Source organism: Alternaria burnsii, assembly GCF_013036055.1.
Source record: "Alternaria burnsii strain CBS107.38 chromosome Unknown 694, whole genome shotgun sequence".
NCBI classification, from domain to species: domain Eukaryota; kingdom Fungi; phylum Ascomycota; class Dothideomycetes; order Pleosporales; family Pleosporaceae; genus Alternaria; species Alternaria burnsii.
The window spans coordinates 84,021-102,224 of NW_024066133.1; the positions used below are offsets into that span (position 1 = coordinate 84,021).

General features: G+C 51.9%; 6 protein-coding genes across 6 annotated transcripts; 3 read left to right on the forward strand and 3 right to left on the reverse strand.

Annotated features, from left to right (window-relative positions):
• Positions 1-729: 729 nt before the first annotated feature.
• On the reverse strand, positions 730-3,489 carry GT037_010993 (c6 transcription factor; the record flags this gene model as incomplete). Its single annotated transcript, XM_038936040.1, has 4 exons — positions 730-1,450; positions 1,500-2,826; positions 3,060-3,126; positions 3,316-3,489. The coding sequence occupies 4 exons, from the start codon at positions 3,487-3,489 to the stop codon at positions 730-732; spliced, it is 2,289 nt and encodes a 762-aa protein (XP_038781250.1).
• A 491-nt stretch (positions 3,490-3,980) lies between these two features.
• On the forward strand, positions 3,981-7,634 carry GT037_010994 (uncharacterized protein; the record flags this gene model as incomplete). The annotated part of the gene is made up of 6 exons (XM_038936041.1): positions 3,981-4,308; positions 4,361-5,135; positions 5,185-5,353; positions 5,826-6,050; positions 6,190-7,506; positions 7,563-7,634. The coding sequence occupies 6 exons, from the start codon at positions 3,981-3,983 to the stop codon at positions 7,632-7,634; spliced, it is 2,886 nt and encodes a 961-aa protein (XP_038781251.1).
• A 1,000-nt stretch (positions 7,635-8,634) lies between these two features.
• Positions 8,635-9,681, forward strand: GT037_010995 (zinc knuckle domain containing protein; the record flags this gene model as incomplete). The annotated part of the gene is made up of 5 exons (XM_038936042.1): positions 8,635-8,692; positions 8,850-8,885; positions 8,935-8,988; positions 9,110-9,421; positions 9,470-9,681. 5 exons carry the CDS (start codon positions 8,635-8,637, stop codon positions 9,679-9,681), a joined length of 672 nt encoding a protein of 223 aa, XP_038781252.1.
• A 1,137-nt stretch (positions 9,682-10,818) lies between these two features.
• On the forward strand, positions 10,819-12,195 carry GT037_010996 (meiotic recombination protein dmc1; the record flags this gene model as incomplete). Its single annotated transcript, XM_038936043.1, has 8 exons — positions 10,819-10,860; positions 10,914-11,105; positions 11,162-11,265; positions 11,318-11,454; positions 11,501-11,572; positions 11,620-11,838; positions 11,888-12,073; positions 12,128-12,195. 8 exons carry the CDS (start codon positions 10,819-10,821, stop codon positions 12,193-12,195), a joined length of 1,020 nt encoding a protein of 339 aa, XP_038781253.1.
• Positions 12,196-12,471: 276 nt separating this feature from the next.
• On the reverse strand, positions 12,472-13,409 carry GT037_010997 (uncharacterized protein; the record flags this gene model as incomplete). The annotated part of the gene is made up of 2 exons (XM_038936044.1): positions 12,472-12,694; positions 12,802-13,409. 2 exons carry the CDS (start codon positions 13,407-13,409, stop codon positions 12,472-12,474), a joined length of 831 nt encoding a protein of 276 aa, XP_038781254.1.
• A 459-nt stretch (positions 13,410-13,868) lies between these two features.
• On the reverse strand, positions 13,869-16,584 carry GT037_010998 (di-copper centre-containing protein; the record flags this gene model as incomplete). The annotated part of the gene is made up of 5 exons (XM_038936045.1): positions 13,869-13,958; positions 14,009-14,775; positions 15,339-16,009; positions 16,071-16,316; positions 16,364-16,584. 5 exons carry the CDS (start codon positions 16,582-16,584, stop codon positions 13,869-13,871), a joined length of 1,995 nt encoding a protein of 664 aa, XP_038781255.1.
• Positions 16,585-18,204: the final 1,620 nt, after the last annotated feature.

Here is an 18,204-nt window from a genome sequence, read left to right on the forward strand (position 1 = left end):
CGGGTTTGGTGGAATTCTGGAAAGATTTCGACTTGGTAAATAGTATCCAAGATTACTGGCGATCTGATGGTTCAGTGATGCTGGTTGCTGAATCTTGGGTCCGCGATAAGGTCTTGGTCCGATATCGAGGTAGAATGAACCCGGAGTTGTGTATAGAATGCTCAAGTGGGATACAAAGCTAATTTAGTATCAGCAACCCGTCTCTTTTATATGTTGCAGCCAACGGAGTAAGATTTGTGTACCTTGCACAGCTATCCCGAAGTTTGAGAGGCTATTCCGACGGCAAATAGTCACTGATTCCTATACCGTGTTGTCCAAAAGTAATCGGACCTACAGCAAATGAGGCTCGGATAACGCTTAGGATCTCGCTAGGCACAACATACGTGTATTGCCTTGATTAACAAAGGTTCATGCAAAGTGTTGTTCAAGATGCTCGATCGAAGATGCAGATGACACCGATAGGACCAGTTCCGAGATCGGAATGAGCGGTTCCGTGTTGGCACCACTCTATACGGACGTAAGACGCCAAGCGTCTCACAAGTAACGTTAAACAGTACAAAGAGGAACACACTGATCGGTTAGAGAAAAATTGGGTATCTTTTGAAACTAATGAGCGTTGTACAAGCAACGATACGAACATCACCCCAAACACCATATTACGCACTAACATAACCAACTTTTACTAGATCAGGTCCGTTTCCTGTACGTCCAACGACCCAAGAGCAGGCACTAGGCGGATTGCTTCATGAACCAATCTGAGCTTGCGTCAACCATGTAATTTGTGATATTCGACTCATTCCCAAAACCGCCATCCGGCAATTGCATATTGCCATCGGGTGCAGGATAACTCATGGAACCATCCATCGACACTGGTAGTCGAGGCATATTGAAGAAATCGAACACGTCAAGATACTCTAGCTCATTTGGTGCAGGTGTTCGAGCCGGGGTAACAGTGTTGACCTTAGGGTTCTGGTTGTTACTGAGCTTGGGCTGTCGAGAAATGAGGAAATCCAGATCAAATGCACATCGTCGCATGTCCGCCAGGATCTTGACAGTTGAAGGCGTCACGCGTTCACCGTTCGCGCCCGTAGGGGTTTGCTGACTTTCCTGGTATTCAGAGAGTACACGTGCAAGAAGGCTAGCGTAACGCGTACCAACTTCCCAGTACTGGCCCATGTCTTGAAGAGTACTGACGAGAAGATTGATTGACTGGTCGACGCGATGGTCGATTGTGGATCCGTGAACCAAGAGAACACGTGCAGCCACCCACAGCGAAAACGCAAAGGGTGGGCCAAGTTTGCTCAGCAAACCGTTATCACGTACAGTAGCACAAAGGGCTGTTATGTTCTCGACAGCGCTGAGACACCTCTGACTAGCGCTGAAGGACGGAGTGAAGATGGGCGATCGATGGGTTGGGTACGCGGCGGAAGAGTGAAGGCGAATGACCGTGCTATTGAAGTCAGTACATCCTTTGTGTCTCGGGTAGGGATCAAACTTACGTGTGGAAAGCCGCATGGAGCATTACCAAACCACTGTCAAGATTCTGTCCCATGCCTGGCTTTGCGAATAGCCTCGCAGAGTTTCCAAATTCTGCGGGAAGGTTGTACTTCCACTGTTCAATAGCATTGTCGAGCTCCCGGTACTCACTTTGCCACGACTCGACGTCGGACAAAGACGTAATATCGACCGGCTTTTTCAGGAACTTGTGAATGCGCGTGAGGATGCCCAAGATCTCGACGTAGTAGGAAAAGGAACCAAGATTCTCCGGTCTGTTCATACTGTAGTCGGATCGCGTCGAGGTATGGAACCATCGCGTCTCAACAGGAACATTTCGCGCATACATGTCATCGCGACAAGGCAATCGACGGTCGATCTCTTTCTCGTCCAAGGCGAACTCGAAAGCTGTCGCAACGGTCGCATATCGGTCCAGAACATAGATCATCCAAAACAGTCTGCGCCGACTTTCTTCTTCGATCCAGTCTTTTGGCTCGGGGAGCGTCATGGCGCGCAAAGTGTATATTGACGCAAATTGCGGGGCCACGCTAGGTGAGTAGCTTTCGACCGAAAGACCCAACTGGACCACCGAGCGCGTAATGAGAGCAAGTAGATTCCAGCCCGGAGGTCCATTGGAGCAGCCAACAACATCTAGAGCAAGGATGACAAGGGCTTGCAACGACTTGACGGAGCTGTTTTCGATGCCATACAGCAAGACCTTTTCCTTGGAGCTCTTATGGTAGCGTGTGCGCTTCTCCGCGGTCAGGCGCTGGTCGGTAGAAAATTTGACAGTAGTGGCGACAACAGCGTGTAGTATGATTCGGTCCGCTTCGTCTAGAGTTGCGTCTCCGAACAGCGAGTTCAACGTGCTTTGACGGTGAAGGATGGGACACCAGGTGTTGATGTGCTTGAAGAAAAGGTCGACAAGCCCATACAGAAGATCGTAGGGAGGGAAGTCGGCGTCTGCATGGCCGAGATTCCTCGACATGGCCGGCTGGTACTGGTCGTTGTACGGGGTATAGACGTCTCTAGACATGCCACCGCTCATGCTGCTCATGTCCTCGGACTGGTAGCCATTGCCCGTGACCGAGGGCGTAGGCCTGTGATCCGTGACTCCGTTGCCATATTGGTTCTGTATTGCATTCTGCGACGGAAACGTGGGCTTCTGGATGAAGAGGGCCGTTTCGGGACGCGGTATGTGAGGTGTCTGTATCACCGGCGGGCTGCGGAACGCGGCCACCTCTTGTGGTGAAGGGCCAGAAGTGGCGACCTGGCTGCTGGAGAGGTGGTTGATTTGCGACTGCTGCTGGACGATGAGCGCTTCGAGCTTGTCTGGAAGGAGCGCAACGGTCAGCTGTGTTGGTGGTTGCCGTGTACAGTTTCTAGCTTTCGGACGGAAGGAGCAGCCTGTTCAGCCACGCTACGCGACAATTGCGACGCGTCTGAAAGCCTCTTTGTTGCCATGATGGAAGCGCAAAGTCTGACAGCAGCGACAGCAGACTCGCATGCACTTGATCACAGACCTCGGCTACTCCAGAACAGGGTGGTGAGGACACGCGACTTACCAAGTCTTGATTCCAGCTCTCGTCCATAGCCAGCGCGCAGACCTGGCTTCTTGCGCGGGAGATATACCTGGATGTGATTCAGTATTGGGCTGGTACGAGCCGACGGCGCAACTGACGCATGCGGAGTGGTTTTTCAAGCACCAGGAACAAGCTGGCGCGCCTCGGTCGCATTTGACTTTTCGCTGCTCTACCCTTGGTAAGAATGGAATGCCTCAGGTCCTGCTGTACCACACTTACTACATGTCTCGCAGCTTACGGATAGCGGCCGCTTCCGCTTGTTCGATGTGCCGCTCTGGCTTCGGTCGTTGGCTTCATCGTCGCTGGAGCGCTCATCGCCGCTCCAGTCCTGCGCATCGCCAGGGGAGTGGTTGGAAAGCTTCGCAGTGCCGTTGGGACTCGCCGTCTGCTGGTGGGCTGCACTGGTATCCATGGTGGAGGATGCGATTGGGGGCGTGCAGCTGAACTCGGCAGAAGTCAGTCCGAGGTGTCCTCTCGTCGCAGCCCCGCCTACATGCTTTAGACCCTTACCCCAGATATCGTAATTACCGGCCTACTCTCCCTCCGCATGTCCGGATTGGTGGCTTCCAGTGGGCCGCTGGCTTTTCGGTACAATACTGATCTGCAAAAACACATGCTTCGGCCTTGTCCACATTCCGGCCAACGTGCCGAACGCCTCACATCGACGCCTGCTCACGCGCGTGCGCTCCACTTCTTGGCCCAAGTATCAACGGATTCTCCCCCAGTCGTTGCAAATCGCAGCGAGATGGACCGAGGGACCCTCTTCAACGAGACACGAAACCTGGCACGTAGTTATGCCGCCGTTTAAATAACATTTGCGCTCTGATACCAACCACTTATCTACCCCTCCTTCACGCTTTGTCGTCTGCTTCTCCTGTGTAACCAACTCTTCCTGATCTCACAATGGTTTCTTCCACAGATTCTGGCGCAGCGCGCTCCTTTCCCACTATCAAACACGTGCGAACTTTCGTTACCCAAGGCCCCGGCAGCGGCGGAGACTATCACAATGTTGCTGGTGGCCACTGGCTCATTGATAGCAAGATCTCGACTCCCATGAGCCAGTATGAAGATTACCGCAAGTCAAGAACCAGCTGGGGCATTAATGTCTTGGGATCCTTCTGTGTTGAAATCGAGGCCAGTGACGGTACCAAGGGTTTTGCTACTGGATTCGGAGGTCCGCCAGCATGCTGGCTAGTTGCTGAGCATTTCGAGCGCTTCCTGATTGGCCAAGGTAAGCACTCAGTTGGAGAATGTATTGAGTAACAGTTCTAATCTATCTCCAGATCCTAGAGATACCAACCACATGTTCGAGCAGATGTACCGTGCGTCCATGTTTTATGGTCGCAAAGGCCTCCCAGTTGCCGTCATCTCAGTAATCGATCTTGCTATTTGGGATCTGCTCGGCCACATTCGCAATGAGCCCGTATACAAGATGCTCGGCGGAGCTACCCGGGAGAGGCTCAACTTCTACTGTACTGGTCCTGAGCCTGCAGCAGCAAAGGAGATGGGTTTCTTTGGCGCCAAGGTACCACTGCCTTACGGCCCTGGTGAGGGTGTTGAGGGTCTCAAGAAGAACGTCGAGTTCCTCACCAAGCACCGTGAAAGCGTCGGACCAGATTTCCCTCTCATGGTTGATTGCTACATGAGCTTGAACGTACCCTACACAATCGAAGTCGTAAAGGCCACCGAACACCTTAACTTGAACTGGTGGGAGGAGTGTTTGTCACCCGATGATTCGGATGGTTTCGAGCAGATCAAGCGCGCTCACCCTCGCATGAAATTTACCACAGGCGAGCACGAGTACTCGCGATACGGCTTTAGGAAGCTCATCGAGGGCCGCAACCTGGACATCCTCCAGCCTGATGTCATGTGGGTTGGAGGTATGACTGAGCTCATCAAGATCTCGGCCATGGCTGCTGCCTACGATATTCCTGTTGTGCCCCACGCCAGTGGACCATACTCGTACCATTTCGTTGTTTCTCAGGCCAACTCGCCGTTCCAAGAGTACCTCGCAAACTCACCAGACGGCAAGTCTGTTCTGCCCGTCTTCGGCAACCTGTAAGTTCTCGCTCAATCATCTGCCGAATGTTTTGCTAATGAGATGTAGATTTACCAACGAGCCCATCCCCACTAAGGGATACCTCGACGTCAAGACCCTTGATCTCCCAGGCTTTGGCCTCAAGCTGAACCCCAACGCCGGCTTGATCGATGCCACTCGCATACTAAATCCAGCGCCTCAAAAAGCGCTAAAGCCTGCCGAGCCTGAGAAGGCGGAGGTCAATGGACACGCGTAATGACATGCACCGCATTATGAGAAACGTGGTTACACGACATCATGGCGTTGTGGAGTTGCATATGGCTTGCTTTTTGGAAAGCCCGGTGTTCATGCATTGCGCCGGAGCGGCAATTTTGTTCTTGGCCGTTCGCTGGCAACCAGAAGCATCTGGGTGAAATTTTGTATTTGCGCATGGCGGCATGAGCGATGACTAGTTACACATGTAGCTTTACGACATGGCTGTAGCTTGTGAAGAATGAAGGATACAGAATACACAAAAAATCTATTATTAGTGACGAATTGCGGGCGCTGACGATCTCGGGAGGCTCTGGGCTCGTTCCTACGCATGTGCAGTAGGGACCTACGCTGAGTGGGGCAACACGAGCGTCAGAGCTATGCTGTAGTCGATTCTTCATAAAGGCGCGGTGAGGCAGCAAAACCGTACTTTTCAACAAACTCGGTGTATATCTCAGGCATACACCTTGGAACTAGTAGCGACATCCTTCTACAATACACAAATTACCCTACCAATACCCCGCATCATCATGGACGCCATCAAAGACACGGTCAACAGCGCGCTCGAGAAGCTCAACATCACAGGGGGCGCATCTCAGGGCACACCCGCGAAGGAGCCATCAGAGGAGCAGCTGAACGAGCTCAAGTCCAAGTACCAGAAGGCTGGCCAAGAGCAAGTTTTTGTACGTGCAGCCCCGATGTCGTCGTGGGCGAGTCTGGGAGCACCTCGCTGGACATTGTGAGCACCAAGTGGCTCACTGGACCCAGCCATGACTTCTGAGACGCTCCCATCTCATGTTCCCTTGCTAACAGAAACACCAGGCTTTCTACGACAAGCTCTCCACTGCCGAGAAGGCTACCCTCTATGAGCAATTGAGCAACTTCAACCCTGACTACATCAACGAAATCACCGAGCGCGCCCTCCACCCCGCCGAAGCCGAAGCCACTGAGAACAAGCTCGAGCCCCTCCCCGAAAATGCCACATCTTCCGTCCTCTCCTCCCAGCAGGAAGATCTCGACAAATGGTACAACAGCGGATTGGACCTGATCGCCGAGAACCAGGTCGCGGTTGTGCTGATGGCCGGTGGCCAGGGTACCCGTCTGGGCAGCTCAGCGCCCAAGGGATGCTTCGACATTGGACTGCCCAGCAAGAAGAGCCTGTTCCAGCTGCAGGGTGAGAGGATCAAAAAGGCCGAGATGCTGGCGGCCAAGAAGCACAACAAGGAGAGCGTTACCATCCCGTGGTACGTCATGACCAGCGGCCCTACTCGCGGCCCTACCGCCGACTTCTTCGAGAAGAATAACTACTTTGGCTTGAAGAAGGAGAACGTTGTCATTTTCGAGCAGGGTGTCTTGCCATGCATCTCCAATGAGGGCAAGATCCTGTTGGAGAGCAAGTCAAAGGTCGCCGTCGCTCCCGATGGCAACGGTGGTCTTTACCAAGCTCTTATCCAGTCCGGTGTCGTACAAGACATGGGCAAGCGTGGCATCCAGCACATCCATGCATACTGTGTCGACAACTGCCTGGTCAAGGTCGCCGACCCTGCCTTTATCGGTTTCTCCGCGTCGAAGAACGTTGACATCGCTACCAAGGTTGTTCGCAAGCGCAACGCCAAGGAGTCTGTCGGCCTCATCCTCCAGAAGAACGGCAAGCCAGATGTTGTCGAGTACTCAGAGATCTCAACCGAAGACGCAGAGGCCAAGGACTCCAAGGACTCGAGCCTACTCAAGTTCCGCGCCGCCAACATCGTCAACCACTACTACTCATACAAGTTCCTTGAGAGCATCCCAGAGTGGGCAAAGAAGCTTCCTCACCACGTTGCGCGCAAGAAGATCCCTTACGTTAACACCGAGACCGGTGAGACCATTAAGCCAGAGAAGCCAAACGGCATCAAGCTGGAGCAATTCGTCTTCGACTGCTTCCCCTTCCTGACTCTGGAGAGATTCGCTTGCATGGAAGTGAAGCGTGAGGATGAGTTCTCGCCCCTGAAGAATGCCCGTGGAACTGGTGAGGACGACCCTGATACCAGCAAGCAGGACATCATGACCCAGGGCAAGAAGTGGGTCCAGGCCGCGGGCGCCACCGTTGTCAGCGAGGACGCTGAGGCCGGTATCGAAGTATCACCATTGATCTCATACGTAAGTTCTCAGAGATATCTCTTGGTCTATGAAACCGAACGCTAACTGTCATCCAGGGTGGCGAAGGCCTTGACTTCCTTAAGACCAAGACCCTCAAGGCTCCTGCTGTCATCGAGTCCGAAGAGTAGAAGACCTACAAAGCTCGATGCAACGTGCTCCCGCCACGAGACCTACTCTTTGGCACAACAGAAGACGGCAAGTGAACGACTACGATTATAAAAAAATCATCACTGTTGTTGGCATTGAATAATATATAGACACGAATGATATGAATATTTGGGACAACCACCTGCTCGAATCATTTGACATAGCCGGACTGCACAGAGGGCGTTGAGTTGCTGATATTGGGGAAGCTGACTCTGCATCTCAGCTACAGGGTACGACTGCAACAATCGTGTCATGATGCGGGGCAGAAAGGACCAGCTCTCAAACTGGCGGCAGCAGCGGAGGGGCAAAAAACAATCCAGGGCCCCCACGGTACGATGAAAGCGCCTCTGATGCACGATGATAGGAGACGGGACATTTCTAGAGTGAAGAGGGCATAGTCGGGTTCTATGAAACGGCGCATGATGCAATTCGGGGCTGTTTATGGTTCAGTTCGACCTCGGGAAGAACCAGATTGCGCATTTCGCTAGCGCAACCGAAGCAGGGACCACAGCTATGAGAGATGCATTTTGCCCGTTGCCCGAACATTCCACGATCCCCCAAAATCTCTCACCACATTTCGCAGGAGGTTGAAGAAGAGTTGCTGTGGGAAGGTCAGGAAAGTTGCAAGTAGGTTGCGCCCGCCGAAAATCGCTCCTTCCCTACGGTGCGCGCAAGGTTCCGCCCTGGCGCGTGCTTCGTCCGCGTTCCCTTACCCCTCGACGACAGCCCCTCGAAAAATCTGCGACTGACTGGCGAACGCAGGTGAAGGAAATCGAAGAAGCAAACGAAGCAGGTACTTTCGCCCTATCAGCTCTGCTAGTCGCGCATGCATTCCCTTGAGCAAACACGGAGCAGAGCAGATGTCGCAGCAAACACACCACCCAAAACCACCCCTCATTCGCGACCCACGCCCTGCGCAACTCACGCAACCACCGAGTGTATACTTATAAGCTTCCCAGATATATCCAGAGAAACAACACCATGTCTTCCCTGTCTCGTCGTGCGTGCTTCAAGTGCGGAAACGTTGGCCATTATGCCGGTAAGCCATTCCGCGCATCGACTCGTAGCGCGCGCTGCGATTGCACTATCAGAAGACACATCGCGCATGTTGGTTCTGAGTGCAGTACCTAAAGTGCCCCGCCACGAGCAGTATTGCAGCCTTCATGAGAGACCTTGCGACTGACGGAGATATACAGAGGTTTGCTCTTCCTCTGAGAGGCTGTGCTACAACTGTAAGACCACCCCAAAACCACTTGCGACTATGGACTAACCTCTCTACAGGCAAGCAGCCAGGCCACGAGTCTAACGGGTGCCCGCATCCCCGCACTACCGAGAGTACGTCACTGCAATCCATACTACCCGTTTTCACATCGAGGACTCGTCCAATGGCCCTCGCACACTTTCGGCGATATACAACCCTGCATGATAAAGAAATGAAGAGCTGACCAAGGAACAGCCAAGCAGTGCTACCACTGCCAGGGTCTCGGACACGTCCAGGCTGACTGCCCAACTCTGCGTCTGAGTGGAGCCGGCACCAGCGGACGCTGCTACAGCTGCGGTATCGCTGGCCATCTTGCCCGCAACTGCCCCAACCCTGGAATGGGTCGTGGAGCTGGCGGCCCTCCTCGTGGCGGCTATGGAGGAGGTTTCCGTGGCGGTTTCGCTGGTGGCGCTCGCCCGGCCACTTGCTACAAGTGCGGTGGACCTAATCACTTTGCTCGTGACTGCCAGGCCCAAGCTATGAAGTGCTACGCCTGCGGCAAGCTTGGTGAGTTGACTGAACACATTCCAGCATACAACCCCTAACATCAACTAGGCCACATCTCCCGCGACTGCACCGCCCCCAACGGCGGCCCCTTGAACACTGCTGGCAAGACTTGCTACCGTTGCGGTGAGACCGGCCACATTTCCCGCGACTGCACTCAGGCTGAGGTCAATGGCGACGCTGCTGCCGCGCCTGCTGCTGCTGCTGCTGCTGCTGCTGCTGCTCCCGTCCCGGCCGCTGCTCCCACCGCTGCTGTCGCCTAGGCGACTTCAAGCTATGCCCAAGTCTCACCATGAGTAATATTGTGGCGAGTACTGGCCCCTATGACATGCACTACCATGTCTTTCATTAGGTTTACCATTTCATCACGATCATTTCCCTAGCCAATCTCAGCATCATTTCGGCATATCTCACGCATTCACGAGTCATCAATGGATATGAGAAAAGTTCTTCACGATTCTTATACTGATACCCCACGAACGTTATATCCCTTACTTCAACCATTCTACCATTATTTCGACAGACGACGGCTTGGCGATTTGGATGGCGACCTGTTTTTATACAAGCGATTTGGCTTGGTAGTTTCTTCGGCAGAAGAGTTACCAGTGCGAATGTGCTTGGATAAACTAGGCTCGTCTATGGAGCTGGAAGGCGCTGTGGTGGTTTGGTGCGAAAGCTTGTTCCCAGGGGATGGAGGTAGTATGGACGAGGAAGAGTGAAGGAGACTGTGTGTGTATGTCGGGAGCTGGGTCGGTGTATCTGTCTGTTATCATTATCTTCATACATGACTGTGCTTGCATAGCTTGGATTTAGATTGTATCATCTATTTCGAATATATGCAGACACATCAGTATCTGACTTCCGAGACCCATTTCATCTTCACTGACTAGAGTACCATCTACAGCCCACTCGACTGCACGATTCCGAGAGCTGTTACAGTACTCATCAGTTCAGTGTTGGCCACGGCTGCCTTGTACTGCCTGGACGTTGGCGAGTGGAGGAACCGGCTGTCATCACCGGTATTCCCATCATTGGATCTGACATTGCTCAGTTGCAGTTTTCAAGCGGTCAACTCGTTCCCTCTCATAGTCGATTCAATCGGACTGAGCTCATCATTTCTAAGATGCACGTGTGTTCCTCTTTCCTCGTTGCGAGGCGGTCGTGTTGATGGTGGTGGCCGCGCCTTCCCTCCTCAGTGTTACACAGACGGAACAGACCTCAGCGCCCCCGTTCATCGTGCCTTCTTCCGCTGTCTCGCCTTTCGCAGACTTTCCCATTCTTTCTTCTTCCACCATCTCTCCCTCATTCCCACCTTTGTCCCTCACACACGCAGCACTCGTACTCTCCCTGGTATCGCTCCCTTTCGTCTTATACCTAGCCATTTACCATCACGACCTACTATGGGCGCTTCTTCGGTTGTGAGTGACGACTCGAACAATGACGTGAGTGACTTCCTCTCACTGAGATGAGATGCAAACTGACTGAACATACACAGGACGGTTTCATCGTTGATATCGATGCGATCCAGGCGCACGGTATCGGTGCTGTCGATATCTCGAAGCTGAAGTCAAATGGCTACTATACAATCGCATCAGTGCATTCGGCTACTCGTCCCAATCTACTAAAGATCAAGGGCTTCAGTGAAATCAAGGTCGACAAAGTCAAGGATGCCATCGCAAAGTGCCAGGTACATCACTACGTCCACTTTCACACTCAAGTGTCGATCTCTGACTCGCAGCACAGCCTTCTGGGGGAGGCTTTCAGACTGCTCATGAACTCGGACATTTGCGAAAGCGTGTCATCAAGATTTCTACTGGCAGTAAGGCGCTCGATGCCGTGCTCGGAGGGTGAGTGTCTGTGTCAGCCTATGTTCCAAACATCGATGCTCACGATACATAGTGGCTTCCAGACGATGAGTATCAGCGAGGTCTTTGGAGAGTTCCGCTGCGGGAAGACCCAGTTGTCACATACCATGTCTGTCATCGCACAACTACCGAGGGACATGGGTGGTGCGGAAGGCAAGGTAGCCTACATTGGTATGTCGAACTTCGCTGCCTTTGAACTCGTCTTACATCTACTCAGATACTGAAGGAACATTTCGACCAGAGAGGATAGCCCAGATCGCAGAGCGATTCGGTGTAGACCCCGAGACTGGTTTGTATCATTTTACTCCCACTGATATCTCTACTGACAATCTTCAGCTCAAGACAACATCACTTATGCGCGTGCTGTGAACTCGGAGCATCAGATGGAACTTCTTAACAAAGTCGCAGAGTTCTTTGTCAGCAATGAGTACCGCCTACTCATCATCGACAGTATCATGGCTCTTTTTCGTGTCGACTATACGGGCCGTGGTGAGCTCAATGAGCGGCAGCAAAAGCTCAACCAGTTCCTCTCGAAGCTAACGCATGTTGCTGAAGGTACTCCAAAGATTCCCTCATGTTTCTGATTCAACCTAATAGTGCATAGAGTTCAACGTTGCCGTGCTCCTGACAAACCAAGTTCAGAGTGATCCTGGAGCGAGCGCTCTCTTCGCTAGTGCAGATGGTCGCAAGCCCATCGGTGGTCACATCCTCGCGCACGCTTCTGCCACAAGGGTCTTGCTTCGCAAGGGTCGAGGTGAAGAGCGTGTTGCTAAGATCCAAGACTCTCCTGGTATGTCAGCATGCATCGCTATTTGATCATATATCTGCTAACGCACCGCTTTAGACATGCCGGAGAAGGAAGCAACATATATCATCACAAACGGTGGCATCAACGATGCAGAGAAGCTGTGATGAATTTGCAGCGATCTGGCTTTGCTACATCTATGAGGGGCATTTCTGGGAGAAGTGGTGGTGGTGTTATGTGATACGAACTGATGTACATTTCTCACGTACGGTGATAGCGAATTGTGGTGTGTCATGTTCACCAATATAGGAGGTTCACACCTCTTTTATGTCTCGGTACTTATGTAGCGTCTCTATACAAGTGTCATTCACCTATGAAGCTCTAGACATATTGTATCCAGCTTGAACCTGCTTAATGATACCCGTCGCCCGTCTCACGCTTTTTCAATTTTTCATCGTCTCCTCGCTCCTCGCCTTGTCTCTACTATTCCACTCCCGATCAAACACCTGTAAACTGCGCTGTGCAGTAGGCACTACATCCAACGCTTTCACGCTAACCCGATCTTTCTGGCTTAGCATGAAAGCAGCCGCTTCCGCAACGTCAGGAGCAACGAGAGGCTCGAAGCCGGTCATGAAAGTGTCATAGCTCTCCTTGTCGTACCCAACGCTAAATTCCTTGTCAGTTCAAAGTTCCACCGCAGGACCAAAGTGGGAGAGCACGGAAACGGCATGTACGAGATCCACACCATGTACGAGAAGAGATGTACGACATACCGCTGTTCATGAAAATTCGTCGCCACAACCCCTGGTCGTAACGCAAGCACCTTGATATCCGTGCCCACCAACTCCGTCCTTAGCACATTGGTAAAAGCCTCCTGACAAGCTTTACTAGCATGATACACTGCCTCGCCCGGGAATGGCGGTACCTCCAACCCCGTTGTACTAGTGACATTGAGAATCGTGCCCTTGCCCCTCTCTTTCATCTTTCCCTCATTTAGTGCAGCGTACGCAGCAAACATGTACCCATTGATATTAGTGTTCGTCATAGTAATGATGTCCTGTATTTGGAGGTCGGGGAACTTGGAGGGCGCACCGATGGCAAGACCAGCGTTGTTGATCAAAACGTCAATGTGTGAGACTTGTTGGACTATATGTGAGATGGCAGTGCTGAGGGAGGTGTGGTCTTGGACGTCGACGACGGATAGGAATATCTTTAGGTTGGAGTGCTTGGCTTTGAGAGAGTCAGACAAGGCTTTTAGCTTGTCGCCTGAGCGGGCGAAGAGGATGAGTGTTGCGTCTTCGGCGGCTAGACGCTGGGCTATGGCTGCGCCGATGCCCATTGATGCACCTGTGATGAGGACGGTTTGGCCCTTGAGTGACATGGCTGGTGATGGAGTGGGAATCTGGGACGGATAGGTTGTTTAGGAAAATGATTGGATTGGTATGGAAGGTTGGGAATTGGGTTATCAAGAGTGCCTGGAGAAACACGATGGCCGTCGTAGCGCGTGAACATTAGTAATGCTAGTAGTGTAGTAGTACTGTGTGGAGCAAGAATGACGTCACAGGCATGGCATCGTTCAACATTCGTAAAGATCTGCATTAGGTGTTGATAAACTCCGTCGCTGGTAAGGGTATCGCCATGAACATTCATCCTGACATAGTAAGTTACTCCGCACAAAAACAGCTGTGAAAAATGACCTACAGTTTGTATCGTGTAGTTCTATCGTGATGCCTATGTCCGTTCCATGGACATGGCAAGTTCAAGTCTTGTATAGGTGGGGTCTGTCAAACTCGAGGTATGAGCCGAGAATACACCGGATGGTGCTCTTAATTCTTCAATGTTATCCATCCCACCTTTGCGCTTCCTTGTTGTAACCGATGAGCTTGAGGTCGATGTTGAGTGTCTTGAGCATCATGTCCATCGTAAAAGACTGGCTCCCTGTCAGTGATAATAGATTCACAACTGTCTCGGTGTACTCACATCGTCGTCTGCGCACTTGAACGTCTCCTTCTCCTCATCTCCTTTCTCTCTCTCCGAGTCCATCTCAGCATACCGATCATACTCTTCTTCCGAGACATCTCCACTCTCTTTGGCTTTTTCCATCTTCTCTCGCTCTGCCTCCATCTCTTCCTTATCCCATTGCATCTGCCGTTCCTTTGATTCCTTCTCACGTTCCTTCCACGCGCCTACCCCGCCCATTCTATTGACTCTGTCTCGAGTACTTCCAAACAACTCTTCGGCAGCTGCACGACTCGCTGTGCGCCATTTATCTATTAGCATAACCAAATCGTCGTCTTTTGTAGAGGTAGCGAGTGTCTGAGCTTGTGTAAGCATCTGGATCTCATTGCGGAGTTGCATGATCTCGCGTGCGACTGAGGGTTTCGATGCTGTCTTCTTTGAAGCGGGCCGCAAAGGTGTGGTCGTGTTTGGCCGTGAGACGAAAGTTTTCGAGACACGTGCTGTCACCTTGGACGTTGCCGGCGTTGGCAGTGGCCGTGTAGATGGCTCAGCGGTGGTTGAGTGCTGTGCATAATGGCTCGTAGGAGCGATATTCCTGGCAGTGTTGATGTTTGTCTCCGAGACCTTGCGGGCAGGAGTGTGTAGCTCAGGCGGATCTGAGGATGGCGGATCGTCTCCTATGCTAGGCTTCAAGGGCGTGCGGAACGGCGATTTGAACGGCTTCTGGAGCGTCTTGGTGGCTTCATTTAGCCGGCGACGTTTCGCTTGCGGGGTCGCCATCTTCGTGACTGTTGATGCATTGGTACCGGCAGTTCTCGATGTGGCGGGGTGGTGGGTGGGTGGGTGAAACAAGACCACCGATGTCATCCGTCGCTTCTCAAACTGGATGATCTACCGGTAGCGCGTCGCGCTAGAATCCCGTCATCACGTGTGTCTGCGTACGCGACGAGTGAATATCTGGACATTTAGCCAGCAAGTATTCTTTCCACCGTAAAGTTGGGATGAATAACGCTTTCCTTTACCTTCTCGATTGAGAAAGAGAGGCAAGAGTATCCCGTCTCTCGAAGATGGTCAAGGTGGGAGGTATCGCTCTCGGGACTGATAATAGCAGCCAAGGGCAGATCTAGATATTGGAAACACCAAAACGGCACCTGGACCTGTACAAAAGCGCAGAAATGGTGCGAAAACAGAATCAAATTATAATAAGACGCAATGCTGATCAGCACATGATAGCTAAATGGGCAAGTTTTTCAGACATGCGAGTGAGGTCTTCAATTTATTTAAGCATATACATAGCATAGCGGCCCTGCTGTGGTGGAAAAGAACTGATTGCTTTCAAGATGATTCTTACCCGGTGGAGCTGCAACGTTCAGCTCCTGCTCATCCGTCGATTTGCCTCTAGGGCTGTTGGGTATCAGCCAATGGGTGCCGCCTTCGTACATACTCGTCCGAGACTTGATCTCCTTCTCCTGATACATGGCCCACATCCACCAGTGTCTATCGAGCTGGCTGTGGTGCAGCCAGAAGGCTGGTTCAGCAGGGCTCACGTACACATCACCGCCAGGGTCGCCCCATATGCTGAAATGACCAGCAATGTGAAGCACAGCAAGGTTGTTGGTATTGCTGGCCTGGAGAGAATCTTGAAAGGTGCCGATGGCTTTGTTGCTGGTGATGTGGGATAGGAGGTCCTGAGGCCGCAAGTAACTTTCTGTGAAGAAGTTACTCACGTCACGCCGGTGGCAGCGAGGATTGTCACCGAAGCCATCAGCACGCGGATTGGGCTTAATGTTCAGCTTGGGGTCCATGGTGGATGCTATGGGACCGAGACGGATTGTCAGGTTGGTAAAAGGACCTTCAGATATGCAACCACCGCCTGGACCGCCTGGAAGCGTTTGTCCCGGTCCTACACTCATGCCAGCGTGTGGGCCAATTGGATCGCCGTTGCCACCCATGCTCCACTCATCGCCGTTGAAGATGGGGCTGTTGACTAAATCCTTGTACTTTGCCCAGTTCCAGTAGGGCCTGTGATAGGTGATATTAGGTTAGTGTTCACTTCGCATAAACCTTGTAGATTGACACATACTGGTAGCCTTCGTAGCCGCATTCCGTGCGAAGCGCTGTTTCATACGCCCATATGTAGTAGCGATGCCAGTGCATGAAGTTTGCGGTGGCATGAACGGATGGCGTCATGTTCATGTGGACGACCACAAAATCATCGTAGCGAGACTTTGCGCCCGGGTATTGACCGGCAGGAAGCTTGGATGGAGCCTTTAAAATACAATTTACGGCTGTTGTATATGCCTTCCGCTCCTCTTTAGTGAGGTCGCCGCTATCATGTGTTAACGCGTACGTCGAATCATTTCCAGAAGTACTTACAATTCTTTGCGTACAGCAACAGTGTCTTTGTTACATGATGTGGACCTGTTCAAGCCATCCGATAGAGTCCCATCCAGTACCTTGTACGCGTTAGCAAGGGCCTGCTCCTGTACACCATCAAGCGTGAGCGTGGTTTGTCTCTTAACCAAAGGAGACGCTGAAGCGCCTGAACCCAGAAGCAAAGATGCCACAAGGGCCTTGACAACCGCGGTGCCAGCCATTGATCAAGCTGTGACGATTCAGCTGAGTGCAGATCTCCAGAGTTCTTATACTCAGTACACATGGCCAGCTTCCCTCTCCAATGCAGGATGGTAGTGACTGCAATACTACTGCACTTGCTGGGTCATCTAATTAGATGGCTGCCCAACGTGTTGCCCGGTGTGGGGCGTGATCTTCCAAAGGTTCCTTGCAAGGAGCACTCTTGACATTCGACACATGCACCTAAAAAACACCGTTGAGGTAAGGATAGTCCGCCATCTTTATCATAGATCTCACGAGTTTTCCAGTTCAGTTCATGAGATCTGCAGCGCGACATCCATGAAGGTCCCGAGTGTCTTGGTATCAATCTCTGAGAGACTCCAAGGCTTGAGTTGCATCTGGCCGCGCTGCTGAGCGGCAGTCCAGACAAGGCAGTCAGCATACTTGCGTATGCAACGCACAGCGCGGAACTGGGGTCATGATCTCAGCTCCAATTCATCCCGAGCTCACATTCTCCGTGAAGATGAGCTACGAAGAAAAGCTCCTACACTGTGGCGGTCCAAAGTGTCATAGTATCCGGTCACTTCTATACAATTAAAGTGAATGCTGCCATCTGGAACCCATTGATCAAGCCAAAGAGTCTGTTTCTCGTAGTCAGTTGCAGCTGTGTGCAAGTACCAGTGGCGAAGATCGTCGTCATTATTCATTTCTTACGAACAAAAGAGCCCCTACTGGACAATATCGGACGTGTAATACCGGCTATGGCACCCCTGGCGGTCGGTGGGATTCTGCCGGGCGCAAGCGGCATTTGCCAAGCTCGAGTACTCTTGAATGAAACCGCAACACATCAACATTGATTGTGGGCCAGTATATTGAAGATGGTGGACTTCGTCACCTGCGTCGCAACACTACAGGGAGTCGGCCAGGAAGGGAAGCGCGATATCCCATGTGTCACCCAGCGCAGCAAGTTCTTCGATAGTGCTGGCGTCTAAGAAGACGCATGGCGCTTGTTAGGAGTACATGCTGACAAGGAATCTAATATATCTTGCGAATTGTGTGACACAACGCCTGTTTGAGATAGAACCAAGGAAGCAACGAACAGACACGATTCATCAGTCCGGTATAAGACGTATATCGCATCCGAAAAAGGCCCCAAATGGCTCAACAAGTGTGGTGAGTGCTTTCTTTGGTCGAAAGAAATGTGATGTTTGAGTGAACATACGAGCTTGGCTGGTCTCCAGGAAAGGTCCTTGGCATTCCAGTCAATTGGTTAAAAGAGCGACATTCCCCATGCTTGCCCATCATTCCATGTCGAAAAAGACAACGGAGTAAATAGATGGAGAGCAAATGCTGACAGACGAGCGGATCGCGGCAGAACCCGAGGCCTATCCATACTGAGTTCGCACCGCCCAGAAGTGTTGTATGCGCTGTTGGAATATGGTGCGATCGATCTGAAGGCAGACGGGCTTGAAAATGGACAGAATCAAAAACAACTTATCTAACTGGCAGCTAATTTTGGTGTATGATGACCTGGTTGACGATGCAGTGTCTGCCAGCGTTCGTGAAAGCTGACAAAAAAGACCGGCTCAAAGCAAGAAACTACGCCACCGAGGATTGAGAGCAGCATAATAAGGGGGCGAGCT